The 15983-nt window shown below is 40.8% G+C and overlaps 1 protein-coding gene across 2 annotated transcripts in view; it reads right to left on the bottom strand.

The window, feature by feature from the left end:
• The window catches only part of Spag17 (sperm associated antigen 17), a 219822-nt gene that overhangs the window by 24844 nt on the left and 178995 nt on the right, over positions 1 to 15983 (bottom strand). For both annotated transcript variants that reach the window (XM_031374969.1, XM_031374970.1), the window contains 9 exons: positions 14966 to 15148; positions 11262 to 11375; positions 10548 to 10593; positions 8856 to 8955; positions 8621 to 8668; positions 7101 to 7200; positions 5878 to 5971; positions 3843 to 4217; positions 305 to 441 (listed from right to left, as the gene is read on the bottom strand). In XM_031374969.1, coding sequence (XP_031230829.1) covers positions 305 to 441; positions 3843 to 4217; positions 5878 to 5971; positions 7101 to 7200; positions 8621 to 8668; positions 8856 to 8955; positions 10548 to 10593; positions 11262 to 11375; positions 14966 to 15148 — 1197 coding nt within the window. The remainder of the gene's footprint in view (positions 1 to 304; positions 442 to 3842; positions 4218 to 5877; positions 5972 to 7100; positions 7201 to 8620; positions 8669 to 8855; positions 8956 to 10547; positions 10594 to 11261; positions 11376 to 14965; positions 15149 to 15983) is intronic.

Raw genomic sequence — 15983 nt, 5'->3', positions numbered from 1 at the left:
GTCTGAGGAATTATTGCCATTTAACTAGAATGGAGGGACTTTACAAAAAAAGGCATAGCCCTGGCTGACAAGCAGAAGGGAAGCCAATGCCTGTAAATGACAGAGAGCACCTGAATTATTCTTTCCCAAAGTGACCACCCCCAGGGACCTGGTGAAACTCAGAAGCTGGTGCGAGCCAGTGGCAGCAGAGCACTGGCTTTTTTGTGCTCCTGTGGAAGAATGGTAAGGGCATAGAGCTGGCACGAACCTCAGTGCATTTCAATTGCAGAGTGCCCTGGAAAACTTGCCCAAGCATCTCTGTTACCTTGGCGTAAGGCTGAGACTTGGGCTTGGAGCTCATCATGTAATGAGGTAACCTCACTTTCTCTTTTCTTGCTTGTCCAGTCACATCCTGCAGCAATGACTGGGTTGGAATTTTGATCGGCATATAAACGTCTGGTTCTGTTAGAGAAAAAGTTTAAGTTAGAGCACGTCTGAGACATTGTTAGAGCATAGAAGGGCATGGACCAGCCTGGAAACTTCTCCAGTCATTCCTTTCTTTGTAATTAATTTTAAATTTACTATTATATAATACATATTAATATATTTACTTTATTATTTATGTGCATGTGGATGTGTTTATGTGCGTGAAGTTGTTAGTGTGATGTGTGTGTGTATAGGGTAGGTGTCCCAGAGCTGAGAAGGTGGCACTGGATCTCCTGGAGGCTAAGCCATCTCTCCAGCCCTGTCTTTAAGCCTTAAAGGAATTACTTAAAGAAATGAAACCTTTCATTAGTCCTCATTTTCCATTCCTTCATTCTGCTAGGTAGTTCTCTTGACATTGCCTCTCTCTGTTCCTTTCAGCTCCTCTGAGAGGGCAGGCAGGAGCTGGTAGCATGGTTAAACAAATAGAATTCAATGTTTTCAAGTAACTTCCCTATGACGAGCTCGTCTTACACTCTGGTATTCAGAGTCCTTTCTGTTAAGTTAGTAAGTGTAGCTAGTGGAACATTGACCTTGAAAGATTTCTGACCTCTAAGGGGCCTCACCTTAAGAAATTTCAAGTCTATTCCAATTCCTATAGCTCTAAAACCTGGCATACTAATTATAAATAGATATAAAACCAGAGGTTTAAGACCTTAGCATGGTAACTTTTTCCCCCTCTCAGTTATTTGAAGGTAGGTGCAGAGGTGAATAACCCACAAAGCCATATCTGTTTATATTTGCTCCAAATATTCAGGAAGGTTGAACTAAAAATTATTTTTAAATAATCCTTCTTAAACATCTTTTGTTGGGTGTGGGGAGGTGCTGGAAAGATGGCTTGACAGTTAAGAGCATTTGCAGCTCTCCCAGAGGATCTGAATAGATCCCAGGGTCCATGTGGGATAGCTCACAACCACCTGTGATTCCAGTTCCAAGGGCTCTGACACCTCAATCCCCCTTTTTCTGCAGATACCTACACAGGAGTATCAGACAACCACACATAAGCACATGTATACAAATTGGAGGGCAGAATTCAAATCACAAAGCAGGGATCACTGAATGTGCATGACCTACAGGCAAGTACCATGCTGAGAACTAATTCTACACAGACTATCTCATTTTGCCCTTGTAAAACCATCTATGTGAGAACCCTGAGAGCATTGAGCTGCCATGGGGAGCTGAGGAGAGGTTGATAGGATTGGGGGTGGGGTGGGGGGTTTAGTGTGTTGTGAGGAGGCCTGGGGGGCTGAAGGAGACCCCTTGACCTGTGTGCTCAGTGTGTCAGCTTTCCCCCTTGAATTTGCACTTCTATCCTACAAGTATCTGGGAACAGGGCATTCTGGTCTTTGTCATTGGGACTGAACATGTCCCAGTCAGAGCCATAAGGCCTGTTCTTGGATAATTCTATGAAAGTTGATGGGGACACCACCATTTTGCCTATTGGCCTGGAAGAGTTGGAAACTTAGGCCTCTAAGGTCAGGATCCCTGCTGCATGGGAGTGAGCTGCCCTTTGTGGGTGAGAATCAGACCAAAAGAAGACAAGAGGAAGACAGGGAAAATGTGAAGGCAAGCAAGCCAGCACACAGGCATTCATGGGCCACCTCACCTTGGCGCAGATGTGGCTATCTGTGGGGCTTACCCTGACACCTCTTCTCTGGTTTACAGGAGTAAATCCATTACCTCTCCCATTTTTAGTCAACTTTGAATTTTCTCATTAAAAAAACTAAGAAGGTGTAGTGAATATAACTGTCATATTCTCTCCATGTCTCTCTCTCTCTGTGTCTCTCATCTCTCTGTCTCTGTCTGTCTCTCCCTCTTTCTCTCTCTGTCTGTCTCTCATATCTCTCTGTCTCTCTCTCTGCCTCTTTACAGATGCAGGACATTGAAGTTCAAAAGATAAATTGCTGTAATGAGTGTCAGAGGTGGAATGTGAACCCCAATGAGTCAGATTCCATAGGGCACCAAACCTACCTGGGCACCATCCCCTCATATCATGATTTCTGCCTGGCAGAAGAGGAGACAAGAAGAACTAGAAATTCTTTGCCTCCACAGCATGTTATAAAAGCTAACTTTTGGATCAACCTTGATTCTTCTTTTTTCTCAAATGCCCATTTAGTTGACCAGCCCTAACAGACTCACTTTAATGATGAATTTCCAAGTAATTATTATTTTTTATCATTCTTCTCTGTATGTGTGTATGTTGTATGTGTATGCCCACATCCCTCTGTGTGTGTGTGTAAAGAGTGTGTGGGTGCTTTGTACAGATATGCAGAGGCTAGACGTTGCTGTTGGGTATCTTCCTCAATTGCTTTGCACTTTAACTCTTGAGACAGGGGTCTCTTGCTGAACTGGAGGCTCACAAAATCTGGCTAGATTTGCTAGCCAGCAAGCTCCAGGATCCTCCTGCCTCTGCCCCACAGCTCTGGAATTACAGGATGCGCTGTCACACCCAGCTCTTCACATATGGGTTTCTGGATGACTGACCCCAGGTAGAATGCTGCACAGCAAGCACGTCACCCACTGAGCCATCTCCTCTGCCAGCTTCCAGCTTCTCTTCCTCTCCACTTTGGCTGTGTTACTCCAATTCTTTGATGATACTCTTCTGCACAACTTCTGTCATTTGCCGCTGCCCCCGCCTTTTCCTACTCCTTCCTTCCCTTCTCACAGGCTCTCACTAGCACAACTAGCACAAGTATCTTTTATGTCTTTATGGGTTCTTTTTCTTTTCATACACAGTCTTGCTACATTGTCCAGGCTGGCCTAAACATACAGTCCTCCTGCCTCAGCTTCTCAAGTAGGTGAAACCTCTCCTTTTTCAAATTTTATGAGTATGAGCGTTTTGCCTGCATGTATGTCTGTGTACTACATGAATACCTGATCCCCAAGGTAGCCAGAAGAGAGTGTTGGAAACCTTTAAACTGGAGTTACAGATGGTTGGAAGTCCCATGTGGGTACTTGGAATAGAATCCAAGTATTCTAGAGGAGCAGCCAGTGTTACCTCCCCCTCACGCAGCGCCATGCCCAAGTAACCTTTTAATACATAAATTACACACATATAATTATATATAATATATAAATTATAAACACACACCTATATAATTATATATTATTACACACATATATAGTGTGTGTATATATCTATATGAAATATAGATATATAAATTGTATATAAATTGTATGATGCCAGGGAGAAGTGTCAGTCAATGAAGCATCCCTGCGCTTGAGGACCTGAGCTTGGCTCCTCAGCATCCATGGAAAACGCTGGGTATGGCTGCATGTGCCTGAAATCTCAGTGCTGGAGATAAGAGGATCCCACATTCTGAAGACATAAAACACTTACTTTGAACCTGTGAGATAATGAAAGCAAACAATGTTCATACCTTCAGTAGGAGGTCTGGTGTCATTTTCAATTTGGCTTTGACTAACACTCTCCTTGGTAGATTTTATTAGATCTTCAATTTGGTTTTGGCTAGCAGCCTTCTTGGTATATTTTTTGAACTTTTCCGTGAAGTTTTGGATAGCATATTCCTTGGTTTCTTCGGTTTCAATTTTGGCTTGAGTTGAACCAACAGAGTCTTTGGGAGATATTGTCACATTTTCATATTGGTTTTGGGAAGAAGAGGTCTGGACAGATTTGGTGACATATTCAGTTTCCTTTTGGCTAGTAGACTCTTGGATATTCTCAGCAACCTCCTGGTTTGGAAGGGGATGTGGATTTGAGTCTTCTTTTTCTGCAACTACAGTCAGTGTAGAATCTAAAATTCCCAAAACAAACAATAAAAGTCACATTGTGGCCAATGACACAGAGACAACTGACACTATACAAACAACGCTGAACAATGGGTTTCTCAATGAACAGGATGCCTCCCCAGTCTCCTGAAAAAGACTTCATATGAGTACATCATTGAGAGATTCCTCATACTATGACCCTGGCTTGCCACTAACAAACAAGGCGGCGTCTGCAGAGTGCATACTCCTTAGGAGCTGGCTGGATCTTGTGAGCAGAAGGATCAGATGGAGCTGTCACCAAGGTGTGTTACCAAGAGGCCAAACCATCTGCCTCTGTCTTTACCTACTAAACAAAAATGATTTCCCACATATTCATTGTTGTGAAAAATGCATCTCTTCATTAGAATATCTATCTTTAAGAAACAGATACAATATGAAACAAAATTAAGTATGATTGGGAAGGCAAATAGATATAAAGCTGCTTAAAGACTGTCTTGAAAGCTGCCTGCTATCCTTTCAAAGAATGGGCTGGGCTTTCTCTGGACTGTGGTGAGCTTGACAACTCAGGGCCATCAACTCAGGATCACTGATCTCTCCTCACCACAATCACAAGCTGTTTTTCTATCCCTGATCTTTGCTTTGCAAGCTCTGTTAAAAAGTACATGCTTTTTCTGACCATGCACATTCTGGGTGGATGTACTGGCATTATAACATTATACAGTGGGAAGTTCTTCTCTTTGGGTCCCCTCACTATTAAGCTTACTGAGGAGAAGGGCTACATTCCATTTCAATGCCAGTCCTTTCAGCCTCTCAGCACACATCTGCTGAGAAGACAGACATTCTCTTTTGTCTCCATGTTCCATCATTATACCTAAGAAAGGAACAATTCCACCATGTCCTCTGATATACAGTTCCCTAATAAAACTTGTGCATTTCTACCTTTGGTCTGTTACAGGGTGTTTTGATGTCATATGGTCTTTTTTGAATGACAACAATTGTCCCATCTTTTTGGTTTCATGATATTGACTCGGAGTATGTATGTGTGGTGTTGGGCACTAAACCTAAGGTCATATGCCTGTTAGCCAAAGGTTCTAAGATTGAACAACATATACATCCTGACTCGGACTTGTTTGAAGAGAACAAGCCATTTGTACTGTACAATGTCTACTGATTGGTACACATTTGTCAATTATGTTCTCTTGGTTGGACTCAGATTAAGGATTTTTGACATGAATTCTGTAGAGTTACTATGTACATTGCACTCTGCGAGGAAGGCCCTCAATGCTAGAAAATCCTACCTCCAATAAAAATGTAACTGCTTGGCCAAGGGGTAAAATGCCTATCTTTGTGGGACATAAATATTCATTTCACTTGCTGTAATTATCAAGCATGTGAGTTATGTTGAGACCAAGCAAATTCTCTAGTCTCACAAAACCTCTCATTCGTCCTGTGGTTAGTTTGATCTTCCAAATGCTTTAGGCACAAATAATGGATCTGAAATTCAATTTACCTCTTGCTCTCTTTATAGAACTCCAACACATCTGTAGCATGCAGCCAACAGTGTGTTTGCTTACCAGCTGTCTTTGAGACAACAGATGTGAGAAGGAGCTACATCCTAAGGGGCTGTATTGGGTGTGGGTCAGTTCGGTTCAGTTGGTAGGCATGGGAACCATATGAGCATCTTACCTGAGTGAAGATCCGGAACAGCTGTCTTGGTTTCGGCCTCATTTTTCTTTGTAAAAGGAGGCAGGCTTTTGGAAAGGTTCTCCAGATAATCATACTTAAGGGAAAAGCCATAAGACTTATGTCAGATACGCACTGATTTTAAGTGACTGTCACAGGTGTTAGCTAAGATGATGGGCAATGGTGACCAGGCCCTGAAGGTGAGATTGACAACTAAAATTCTGCAAGAGACATAGAGTTCTGGTCGTTGTTAACTAGTCATGGTTTTTTGGAATTTCCTCTGATTAGTAATTGTATCCTGAATTTTCAAGAACTCCAGGGAGGGCATTGTTGACACATGAAAGTGTTGACACTTGGCTTGGTGGTTTCATCGAGGGGCAGGCAGGTGTGTGGCTTAGGGTCATAGGAATGGACTCACATGGAAGAGGAGAATGTTCAGTGTCTGTGGGTTTCTAAGAACTTGCAGTAAGTTAATGGTGTTTTGACAGTTGATGGCTGAGGAAACTCTAGTGAAATCAAACCTCAAATTGGAGTTTGTGGTAGTTTGAATATGCTTGGCTCAGGGAATGGCACCATTTGGATGTGTGGCCATGTTGGAATAGGTGTGCCACTGTGAGTGTGAGCTTTAGGACCCTCCTCCTAGCTTCCTGGAAGCCAATCTTCTCCTGGGAGCCTTCAGATGAAGATGTAGAACTCTCAGCTCCTCCTGCACCATGCTTGCCTGAATGATGCCATTTTTCCACCTTGATGATACTGGCCTGAACCTCTGAACCTGTTAAGCCAGCCCCAATTAAATGTTGTCCTTATAAGAGTTGCCATGGTCATAGTGTCTGTTCATAGCAAAAAAAAAAAAAAACCTAACTAAGATTGAGTTTGTTATCAGCAGGTTAGTCAGCAATAGAGAGTACTTGGCTCAAAGAAGAGCTTAGAAGGTAAGAGGCAAGGGAGAGAAGGGAGCAACAGTCACACTTGGGTAGAGAGTTTTTCCTGTGTGCTTGTGTAAACACAGATTTGAATTGTGAGAGTTATGTGGTCACATTGTTGCAATACAATGAGTGTATGAATACACTCTTTGGGAAACAACCAGTCAGTAGAGTAGACTCCACAAGAATACAATGAGTATTGCAAAACTGAGTGTACTCATAGTATCAGGAATAAAAGCTTACATTTCACACCCAAGGCACCATTTTATCAAGATTAAATTATTATCAATTGCATCTAATTACCTGTGACTTAAAAAACGGGCCCAATTCAGACTTAAAATAAGGCGTTACTTCTTTTGTCTTAATTTGCATGAGATAATCTTGTGTTTTCTTGATATTGTTCCTGGTTCACAATTTCACAATGATATGCAAGAGAAGACACACAAAACACATTGGAGAAATTATTTTGCTTGTGCTTTTGCTCTGAATCCCACTGGAAACCATTACAACCACTGATGAGAAAACTGAGAAGAAAAAACTGGATGGACAGTTCTCCCCCTTGGAATAGGGTCTCACTATTTAGCTTTGGCTGGTCTGGAATTAGCATTATAGACCAACTTAGCCTTCAGCACACAGAGACCACTTGCCTCTACCTTCTAGTACTGGTATTAAAGGGGTGCTCTAGCTAATTCTTTTACTTGGGGGTGGGGTGCTCACTTCCTACTTCTGTAATCACATTTCTTCTTTTGTGAATCTGATTTCCAGACCTCCATGGGAGAGGTATTTTCCCTATATGAAGAGGGAAGGGGTATCTCTATCCAGGCCTCACTGATTTCTCTAAGGTTATTACTATTAGGTAATAATTTTAATCACACATATTTATTCTTGACTTTCTATTCATCAAAAAGAACATATAGGGGCTGGAGAGATGGCTCAGCAGTTAAGAGCACCAACTGGTCTTCCAAAGGTCATGAGTTCAAATCCCAGCAACCACATGATGGCTCACAACCATCCGTAATGAGATCTGGTACCCTCTTCTGGGGTGTCTGAAGACAGCTACAGTGTACTTACATATAATAAATAAATAAATCTTTTTTTTTTTTAAAAAAGAACATATAGATTTGCAGACCCAGTCCTTTCTTTAGATTTTCATTTTATAAATGACATCACCTGTTTCATATAAAACTTAAATAAATTCATATTATTTTCTCTGGCCAGTTTGTCTTTTGTTATGGGGATCTCAGCCAGGAATCTAAGATATGTAGAGACAAAAAGTTTTCTTCCACTACAGACAACATACTCCTTCCAGTTCAACCTTGTAAATAAAAAATAAGTCTTATCATCCCATTTTTCAATAATTCTAAAATGTAGTCTTGACAACTTCATGAAGCTGATGCTTCTGAAAGGAGTAATTCATATGTCCAAGCAGCCGCCCACCACAGATACATAAACACGCTTGGCTTCTTTTATGGATAAAAAGCTGGAGTTGAAATCTTAAGCTCAGGCTGGAGGGAAAAGAAATATTAAGATGTTTGCGATACATTTCTGAAGCAGTCAACATGAATCCTGAGTGTTTGTGACTAAGTCCCAAAATGTTTGTGAGTACAAAATGTTATGTATGTTATGTTCACCAGGAGCCCAGAGAGTTCTGCTGCAGGAGAGTGGAACGATCTGCCTAATGGCCCAACAGGCTGCCTTGCTTGCCACCTTGGCTTATTGAAGCAGCTGCTGGGAACCTGTGGGACCTGGCAACCTAAAGAACTCTTAAGATTCCTTAACCCTGGCCTTCTCATGACCTTATGTTTACATCAGGGCAGAATTACCTATGTTGCTCAAGCTTTTCTTTCCAGTTCTGTCCTTGTGCTGAACTCCTACGTGAGAAGAAGAAAAACATGAAGAGTCACTGCTCCCAAACACTGTATACAGGAACAAGAGCTGCAATGTTTCCTGCAAACACTGAGCAGCAGCATCCTGGGAACAGGGCTGAGATGACTCCCACACCCTCCATTCCTTATTGTGTGCCAGCACTAACTAGAACAGATGTCCAGCGTAGCTTACCCCCACTTCTTTTCAAGGAAATCTTTAGTGAAGTTGTCTGGAGAACATTTTGGAGTTGAAGCCATAGATTGCTTGAATAACTCTGTTAGGTGGGCTGCAACTTTAAACGCAATACATTAGTGTTAGTATTGATTTCTTTTTTTTTTTTTTAGTTTAATTTTCTTTTTAGTACTGACTTCTTTGTAACATTTCTTCCGTACATAGTCACCCATCTGCAAGCTCTTCAAGAACTCACATTTAATTTACCAGTTGATTTGGAAGACTTTTGCACCCAAGCTGTAGCGTGCAGTAGTCAGACATCCTATTTTCTGTGGGATGTATATTAGTGAATGTCATCTTTATGACCCAAGTTATAACCCATAGGGCATCCCAAGTGTTTGCCCTATGGCACTAGCGAAGTCGTGTATCAGGAACTGATTTCTCTTGTGTTAAAACAGATTAGCCAGCATCCTGAAATTGTTTCCCTAAACACATTCCTGCTACCACATTCTAAAAATCTGAATATCATATATTTTAAAAATTTGGGTGATATTGTTTTTGTAGGAACAATCTTAAAAAACATTTTAGGAAATAAAATGAGAGACACTGACTTAATCAGCATTGGAAAGCATCAGAATCAGGTTTCAGTATGCTGTTTTCCTCCTACACCAGTCTGAGAAATCTAGTTTGTTTAACAATTAATATTAGATGACCTGTACGTTTGTCTTTATTACACATACCTGTTTTCTTGGGCCAAATGTTATAAGCTCAAATGACCCAGCATAAAATTTTAAGGTCAAATATAGGGTAAATAAAATTTGCATTTTAGTTAAATGTATTTTCTAAAGGATAAGTATGTAACATGCTATATTTGGGATATACTATTAATATAGATTGTTTGTTATTTACCCAAAATGTAGTTTTACCAAGACCAGTTGTATTTATGTTCACTGGCAGCTCTATTGCAGGTAACAGAGTATATGGACCGAGGAGTGAGTACTAGAGACTGTGATGGCCTCTTCCATAATGGCCATCTAAAGGGGTAGCTATCTATCACCTTTGGTCACATGTCACTTTGTTATACTATGAAATCTTAATAAGGGAAAAATCTAGATAAACAACAATAGCAACAGTAACAATAAAACAAGAGTATAAGTCAATACTGTGAAAGATGCTACAAATATGTCTGAGGGTTCAGTGAAGCCCACAACGGACAACTTAGGGCCTCTGCCACATAGCTGAATACAAAACCCCTGCAAAACTCCTTGTACTGTTACTCTGATATGACCGTGCTTGTTAGGGGTAAGGGGAGCCCCTTTTGGAGTAGCTGTTTATGTTATAACATACAGTGTAGGAGTGTGCAGGTGTGGGCAAGGTCTCTGCATTTGCTTAGAAGCCATGTGTGTGCACACAGGGGTATTGGTCCCTGGCTCTTTGCTATTACCTAACTATTTTCAATGGAGTTGAAATCAACAAGAAGGTGAAATATCAGTGTTTTTATGCAACAAAGGGAAGTTAAAGACAAATTAAGTTGGGGATCACTGCTTTCAGGGCAGAAAGAAAATATAAACCATTGCAAACCAGCATGACTAGTACAGGAGCAGAGGTGATTCTGAGAGGACTTGCTGTGGTATACAGAATGACAAACAGGTATAGTTAAGAAGTCCTCTGAAACCTTAGACAGAATGCAGACAAATATTAAATTCCAGTTACCTTCAGTCACATGACTTTTTGTAGTTTCCTCCATTTTAGGGAAAGACTGAAACAAAGGTTAGAATTACTTAAGGTTAATTGTATTATGTGTAGAAACATTTTGTGTTATAAGCATTGTATGTGTGCTCAATTTGACTCATTATGGAAAAGACATAAAGTGAATTTGTGTTTTAAATACCAAAACTTAATTTATTTGAATATTTTGTTGTTCCTTTGTGTAATGAACTTCTAAGAATAGAAATCATTTGACATTATAGAAATTAATTTTTCTTTTTCTTTTATATTCATTAAGTTATTCAGTATTTCAAGGAACATTAATTTCTTAAAGTAAAATTAATAATACATATTCAAAGTAAAAATACCTACACTTATTTCTATCTATCTGTCTGTCTGTCTGCCTGCCTATCTATCTATCTATCTATCTATCTATCTATCTATCTATCTACCTATCTATCTTATTATCTATCTACCTATCTTTTATTTGAGGATCTTCAGAATTATCTGTGAACAAAGGAAGAGCCAAAGGAAGATATATTTGGAAAATTCAATAGATCCATAATACGATTAACACAGAAATAAGCCATGATGTGGATGAAGCAAATGCTTCAAAGCCTTGGCAGGAATCTCCTGTGGCTTTCCCCACATGCATTCTGCATGGAAGCACCTGACCGTGAGACAGTAGCAGGAACACTGGCCTACAGGACACCTTCTCACCATAACCAGCTTGAGGAGATCCGCAGCATTGCCCCTCTCCTCCTCCGTTCTGGAATCCTTGACTGTCATCTCCTGTTGCTCATCTTCTTTCTTCAGGATGTGGTTTATATAGTCCTAGATCAGGAGAAACAATCAAACAGATAAGAATCAAGAACCAGGTGGAGAGACACACTGGTGCAGTCAGTGTCCATGGGGAAACATTACAGAAGGACTAAAGAGATAAATTGACATCTCTCCACAAAGTTAACTGATCAAGCACTGGGAAATTTTTTATTAGTAGATTAGTAATAACAATAAACAAAGAGCTGACTGCTCACAACCAAAGCTTTAAAGGCACAGGAGAGAACTGCACAGGGACCTTTGAGGGCCCTGCCTCTAACAGTGCTTCAGCATCCCTTCACTAAAATGAGGAAGCTAGGCAGATGATCCCTAGGCCTCTCAGTATCATCTGTATGGTTCTGTGTATGTTGTTTAGTCTGTGGCTTTGCTTCTAGGTGAGATATATTCCCTCCTCACATTTGATCAATTGTCAGGAGACCTCTAGGGAAGGCTAAAGACATGCAGGTGAGTTTTCTGGAGATGGCCCACTGCTTTGCATGACTGCAAATGGTAGACTCTGAATTGCATGGCCTTCAGAAGTCTCATTATCAGGATTGATTCTTATTGCTGATATGTCTTTTCTGTCATTATTACTTATTCTAATGATTCCTGGGCATTAGCCCACCCTATTGGGCAGGTTTTCTGCAGATCATCAAAGAGGTACTCTCTGGTAGTACTGCTATGTAGACAAATTGATGATTTCATAATTCCTAATAATGAATGATTTTATAGGATTCTTAAATTTATACAAGTAATTTTGAGCCCTCTATTATATGAAAGTGCAATTAGGGCTCTGTAAACATTCATGTATCATGGGCTAATTGCACTAGGATAAGAAAGCAGGCTTCGAAAAAATTTATCGTTGGGGAAAATATTCCTTCTAAGTTAGCTGTGAAACCATTATCTGATAACTGAAGTTAATAAACTAGGAATGGACAATTTATTTTAAGTGCAAGGACAGAAAATATTGACTGGATTCATGGTGTGTATGCACCAATAAGTGGATATTAGCCAAAAAAAGTACAGAATACCCAAGGTACATTCCGCAGAACTTTAAAAGGTCAATAAGCTGAAGGGACCAAGTGAGGATGCCTCAGTCCCTCTTGGGAGGGAGAAGAAAGCAATCATAAGGGGGGATGGAGGGAGGGACCTGGGAGGGAAAGGGGATGGTGGGGAAGGTAGGGGGAGAGGGGAACATCATCTGGTATTGGGTGGGAGAAAAGGACTAAAGCCCTGAGGGCCAGCAGAAAGAATGGAATCAGGCAACCTCAGGAGGTAGGAGGTTGGGAGGGACCAGAATGCACCAGAGACCTGGGAAGTGAGAGACTCTCAGGACCCAAAGGAAGAGGAACCTTAGATGTAATGCCATACAGAGGGGAGAGGGAACTTGTAGAGCCCACCTCCAACAGAAAGACAGGGTATTGAGTGAGGAATGGGGTTGCCATCCCACAGTCAAAACTCTGACCCATAATTGTTTCTGTCTAAAAGAACTGCCAGGATAGAAATGGAGAGGAGTCTGAGGAAAAGAAGGTCCAGTGACAGGCCCAAAGTAGGATCCAGCTCAAGGGGAGGCCCCAAGGCCTGACACTATTTTGTGAGGCTATAGAGTGCTCACAAAAAGGAACCTATCATGACTGCCCTCCAAAAGACCCAACAAGCAGCTGAAAGAGTCAGATGCAGATATTTGCACCCAACCAATGGACAGAAGCTGCTGATCCCTGTGGTTGAATTAGGGAAAAGCTTGAAGAAGCCGAGGAGGAGGGTGACCCTATAGGAGGATCAACAGTCTCAATTCATCTGGACCCCTGAGATCTCTCAAACACTGAACCACCAACCAGGCAGCATACATCAGCTGATATGAGGCTCCCAACACACATACAGCAGAGGACTGCCAGGTTTGGGTTCAGTCAGAGAAAATGCACATAACCCTCAAGAGACTGGAGGCCCCAGGGAATTTAGAGGTCTGGTAGGGTTGAAGGGGGACATCCTCATGGAGACAGGGGGGGGTAGGGAGGAGGTATGGGATATGGAACAGTTGTAGGGTAGACCAGGAGGGGAATAAAATCTATAGTGTAAAGAAAAGGGGAGGGGGAACAAAAAAGAAAAAACCCTTCAAAACTAATGAGACAGGAGGCAGGTGTTTTAATTCTTGGTAAAGCCATGTTAACTTATGACATGAAAATTATTGCTTTAAACTTTTAATGAACTATAAGGCTAGATGGTAGATAGTGAATATTTACTTAGATACTAATCTTCATGGACCTGTAATCTGCTGTAACTCTTTATTCAATTTATGATTTGAATTTATATCTTAAACTTGTTTGGGAGATGTAATGATGCTTGAAAAACCATGTGATCATTTATCCTGAGAAGGTATAAGAACTAAAAAAGGACAATGAGAGAGTGGCAGCCTTTTTCTTTCAGCAACTAAGATGAGGCTTTTTCTTACTTCAAGTTTTTTTTTTTTCTTATTTGGGGGCTTTTTACTACTTTCAGCAATGAAAAGGTAGAAGCTTTTCTTTCTCTGATCAATAAAGGTTGGTGATTCTTTTTTAGCCAGAATGAGTAATTTTTTTCTGCATTGGCACTTGCTCAATGGAACTTGCTCCATCCACCAAATACATACACACGCGCACACACACACACACACACACATGTACACACACATATGTGTGTAAAAGTGTGTATATGTAAGTTTGCATGAACACTTGTTGAGCTGATAATACAAGGTGGTCAGGCCCAACCAGTTTTGTGTGTGTGTGTGTGTGTGTGTGTGTGTGTGTGTGTATGTATATCTATGCATATTGCCAGTGTAAAAGATTTTAGTTATTTTTCCTTTTTTTTCCCTCTGGTTCACAAAGAGTTAATGAGTTTCTAGCCTCTTGCCTAGAGGTCCTAGAGCAAGAGAGAAAGGAAATCAGCACTTACTAGCACAAAATAGTAAGAGAGTTATATAGAAAGAAACCAGTGCTTATTAAAGCACAAACAGTAAGATTATAAGGCCAGGGGCCATTAGTCTTTAGCTTTCATCCCGAATCTCTGTTCTACCTTAGCTCATTCTGAGCTGGAGCAGGCCTTTAGCAGATCAATTATCTATCAACATTGATTCTCTTCTCAATGCTAAGCTGTGGGCATATAACTATAAAAAGCATATAATGTTCATGCTGAGGGAATTAAATGTAGAAAGATGCTGTAGATAAGGTTACATCATGGCCCATATATTTATAAAATCTTAGATCATTTTCAAAGTAGCAACTGTTATTATCCATGAACATGTATCAGATTAGTGTGGCATTCTACATTTTCTCCAGAGAGCACTAGCTTTCCATGTAGTAAGAAAGAAAGACTATATAAAAAACATACATACATTTTTTAAAAAAATTATAGCAGCGTATTTTAGGCTTCCTACAATTTAATACAGGAATCATTAAATAGCTTCTACATTTTAACCTTCTATTTTAGGTAAGTAACATTCAAGTGTTATTCAAAATACTGGTAAAAAAAAAACTAGACTATTTCATGTTCTTCAGAAAATGAACAGCAATGATTTGCTATGTTCTCCATCCTTTTGGTGAATGTACATCATGCTACCCTGATTCTGTTACCTTGAGGGAAATCTGCAGCTTCAGTTTCACCTCATTCTTTATGACCTCATGCTGAATGAACTGACGCATCTGTAGCACCTTGGGACCTTCGAGTATAGGGGCTGGGACATTTGTCAGGGGCTTAGACCCAATACAGAGGCCTTTCCAAATCTGAGTGCCAAATGGTGGTCCTGGAGTCTTTTTCTGTCAACAAAACAAAGTGAAAGATTCACCAAAGAAGTTAGAACAGTGCAGCAATGGATTTTTTTTTTTTTAAAGTGAGTGCTCATGTGGATACTAGATCAGGGGTGATTGATTATGGGGCTCCTAAGCCAGTGGAGACCTGACTTAGAGGGATCCAAACAGACAAGGCTGGGCCACTCACCTGCAAATCCAAATGGCAAAAGTAATGGTAAAATAGGAAAGAGATTCATCGTTCAGTATGTCTACATGGGAAAGCATGGAGACTAGCATCACGTGCTCCATTTTCAAGGAGCTGACAGGAGCTTGGGATAATATAAGGGAGGAAACAAGGGGATCAATGAGTGGGTATGCATCCACAGGCAGTCTTGATCCAAGTATGGTTTGGTTGATCAATATTTCAGGATCAGAGCTTTCTAGACAGAAGGTTGCTGCTATTAGAGTTGGGCTTGGGGGATGTCGGGGGCACAGCACATAGTTTCTATTCATAGTAAGATGCTCATGCTCTGAGTTATTCCTGGAATTCAAGATGACTGTAGGAGACAATGGCTAAGAACAAAGGATAAGTCAGAAAGTTGGGAGTTCATTCTTTTGGGTTTAGGGCAGTGCTGCTGGGCCTTCTAGAGGTGCTGTTGTTGGGATGAAATAATCAAGTCACTTGGTGTGGCGGCACATACATTTAATGCCTTTATTCTAGAGACAGAAGCAGATGGATCTCTGTGAGTTCAAAGCCAGCTAGGCCTAAGTAGTCAGAACTTATTTCTGAAAGAACCGAAAACTAAGCAAGCAAAGAAAGAAAACTTCACTCCTACCAAAAGCAACTCAGGGCAGAAAGAGT

This window comes from Mastomys coucha, unplaced genomic scaffold (assembly GCF_008632895.1).
Source record: "Mastomys coucha isolate ucsf_1 unplaced genomic scaffold, UCSF_Mcou_1 pScaffold16, whole genome shotgun sequence".
Taxonomy (NCBI): domain Eukaryota; kingdom Metazoa; phylum Chordata; class Mammalia; order Rodentia; family Muridae; genus Mastomys; species Mastomys coucha.
Note: the sequence above shows the minus strand (reverse complement) of the source record. Positions and strands in the feature narration are given on the sequence as shown.